The sequence below is a fragment of the Poecilia formosa genome, unplaced genomic scaffold (genome assembly GCF_000485575.1).
Source record: "Poecilia formosa unplaced genomic scaffold, Poecilia_formosa-5.1.2 Scaffold412, whole genome shotgun sequence".
In the NCBI taxonomy this organism is placed as follows: domain Eukaryota; kingdom Metazoa; phylum Chordata; class Actinopteri; order Cyprinodontiformes; family Poeciliidae; genus Poecilia; species Poecilia formosa.
The window spans coordinates 1-2,506 of record NW_006800351.1 but is presented as its reverse complement, the minus strand read 5'-3'; the positions used below and the strand labels follow the sequence as shown (position 1 = coordinate 2,506).

At 53.2% G+C, this 2,506-nt stretch overlaps 1 protein-coding gene across 5 annotated transcripts in view; it reads right to left on the bottom strand.

Moving 5' to 3' along the window:
* The window catches only part of LOC103155115 (CREB-regulated transcription coactivator 2-like), a 10,371-nt gene extending 8,124 nt beyond the window's left edge, over window positions 1-2,247 (bottom strand). For 2 of the 5 annotated variants that reach the window (XM_007576662.2, XM_016663290.1), the window contains exons 1-3: window positions 2,062-2,247; window positions 1,740-1,801; window positions 253-321 (exon numbers count right to left, since the gene is read on the bottom strand). In XM_007576662.2, the coding sequence (XP_007576724.2) occupies window positions 253-321; window positions 1,740-1,801; window positions 2,062-2,232 (302 nt within the window). In that variant the 5' untranslated portion in view covers window positions 2,233-2,247. Of the gene's footprint in view, window positions 1-85; window positions 347-1,739; window positions 1,802-2,061 lie in introns of those variants that run through there. The other 3 variants (XM_016663291.1, XM_016663293.1, XM_016663292.1) reach the window with 3 other exon arrangements.
* Window positions 2,248-2,506: the final 259 nt, after the last annotated feature.

Here is a 2,506-nt window from a genome sequence, read left to right as displayed (position 1 = left end):
AGCTGCAGCAACAAACCTGCAGCAGCTGCAGCAACAAACCTGCAGCAGCTGCAGCAACAAACCTGCAGCAGCTGCAGCAACAAACCTGCAGCAGCTGCAGCAACAAACCTGCAGCTGGATGTGAGTGGATGTACAGATCTAGTGTGGAGCTCAGACAGCAGAGAGATGGACGGATGAAACAGACAGGAACAGGAAACAGAAACGTCTCACACTGTCAGGAAGAGGAGGAAGAGGAGGAAGAGGAGGATTCACCTGTTGAGCGCTGTGGTGGGAAGACGGAACAACTGGCTTTTATCTCCAGGGAAGTTTCCAGACCAGTTCCTTTCAGTGATCGACAACAAGACAAAGTTATTTTCCTCCAGCGACCGGGGAGAGAGAGAGAGAAAAAGAGAGAGAGGAAGAGAAAGAGGGAGAGGCTGCAGGGCGACGAGGAAGAGGAACGCAAGCCAAGAAAGGAGGAAGATAGAGGCAGCGAGGGGGCGGGGCCGAGATCTGGTCATCAGGTTTTAGTAGGACAAACTGGGAGAACAGCATCCAACGTCCATTATGTAAAGTCGCAATAACGTGATAAGTGAGTTTGTCACGTGGGATCTGGATGAATCTATCAAAGCTTTTTACTCATTAAAATCACATTTTTTTCTGATAATTTTATAACTTTATTCTGGAAATAAAAAACGTCAGTTGCCTTCATTCTGACAGTTTTATGTGAGAATTAAGACGTTTTTGTGTTTTCCTAATCTTCCCCGTCCTTCTGCTCTTCGTGGCGCTCCACAGGGCGGTGTGTTTGGACCGCTTCTATTGCCGCCCGCCAGCAGAACCGGCTGCAGACCATCTGAAACCCAACGGGAGAGGCCGTGAAACGGAACGGAGCGAAGGGAAGCGGCTCGGAGTTAAAACGACTGAAACTGCAGGAACAGATTAACAAAGCCACAGAAAAACCACAGAAGAAGAAGCAGCAGCGGCCCAGACCCGCTTCCTGTTAGTGCTTCAGCTGTTAATGAAACAGAGGGATCCACTTTGTGTGACCCACAGCAACCAGAACCAGAACCAGCAACGGCAGGACAGTGATCTTTGCTTTGGTTCTGACCCAGACGTTCCCCGGATCAGCTGATCTCCAGGATTTCTGGATCTTGGCCGGGATCCTGAGTGGTTCTGGTTCTGACCCAAACCAGCATTCAGTCGCAGGAAAACCCCAAAGATCCATCAGAGGCTGCAGCTCCATCTGAGCTCGATGCGTCACCTAAAGGTCACCAAAAGGTCACGCATCCTGACAGGAGTCAGGAATCTTTTCAGGTCCAGATCTCAGCACCACTCTACTGGTTCTGGTTCTGGATCGACCCAGGCAAAGTCCAAACTAAAGCCCTGAGAGATCGTGGAGATCAGCTCGGAGGCCGACGGCTCCATCGGGGCGGAGCAGCTGAACCTCAGCCAGGCATCCAGAACCGTCCCTGATCCAACAGCTGGTTCAGACGGATTATTTCCTTAGCATGAGCTACATGCTACATGCTACAGGGCAACATGCGGGACATCGTCCCCTGAGGACAGACTGCGTCTCCTCTCCTCCTGCCGTCTGCCTGATGAGCCTCTGCTGCTCCGCTGAACCACCTGGGGTCACGCTGGGGTCACAGTGGGGCTTTGGAGAGGCGGGAACACACAGGGGGCTCGGAAAGAGACAAACAGGCGTCCCAGAGGACAGACACATCTCCATGGAGACAGAGGGTGGGAGCATCAGACTACACCTTCTCCAGCTGGCGTCGGGGGGCGGGGACAGGTAGGCGGTGCTGTACAGAGAGTTTTCCACCTGGGGAAGCGGCAGGTTAAGGAGCAACAACACAGTCAGGCTCTTTCACAATAAAAGCACCACTATTCAAACTGCTCTTCTTCTCCTTCTGAATTAAAGTCACATTTCTAGAGCCTAACCCGTCACAGTGTGACAGGTTAGGGTTCTGTCATTTCATTAGCTCTGCAGAGTTCAGACCGAGGCTGTGTCGCCTAGCAACAGCCGGGGCCAGACCGCAGCAGAACCTCTAGGTCAGCAGGAACAGCGGTTCTGAAGGATACTTGGCGGTTCCGATACGGTCGGACCGGCGAGACGAAGCGGCGGTCCCTCTGGACCCGCTCCACCAGGCCGTGGTGGCGGGTGGAGCGGCTGGACTCCAGGCCGGACTGGAACGAGCCCTGAGTGGAGGAACAGCAGAAGAAGAAGAGACGTTCACCGCTGGGCTCAGACATCACATTCTGAGACTTTTATGGCCGCAGCTGAAAATATTCCATCAGGACGGAAACACTGAAACACAATTCAGCCGCAATGAAGGAGGATTCCAGGTCAACAGGAACACAACACTTTACTGGAGTCATACTGGGGAGGACACTGGAGACTGGAGGCTAACGCTAACAGAGGACTGGTGGTGGCTAACAGAGGACTGGTGGTGGCTAACAGAGGACTGGTGGTGGCTAACAGAGGACTGGTGGTGGCTAACAGAGGACTGGTGGTGGCTAACGCTAA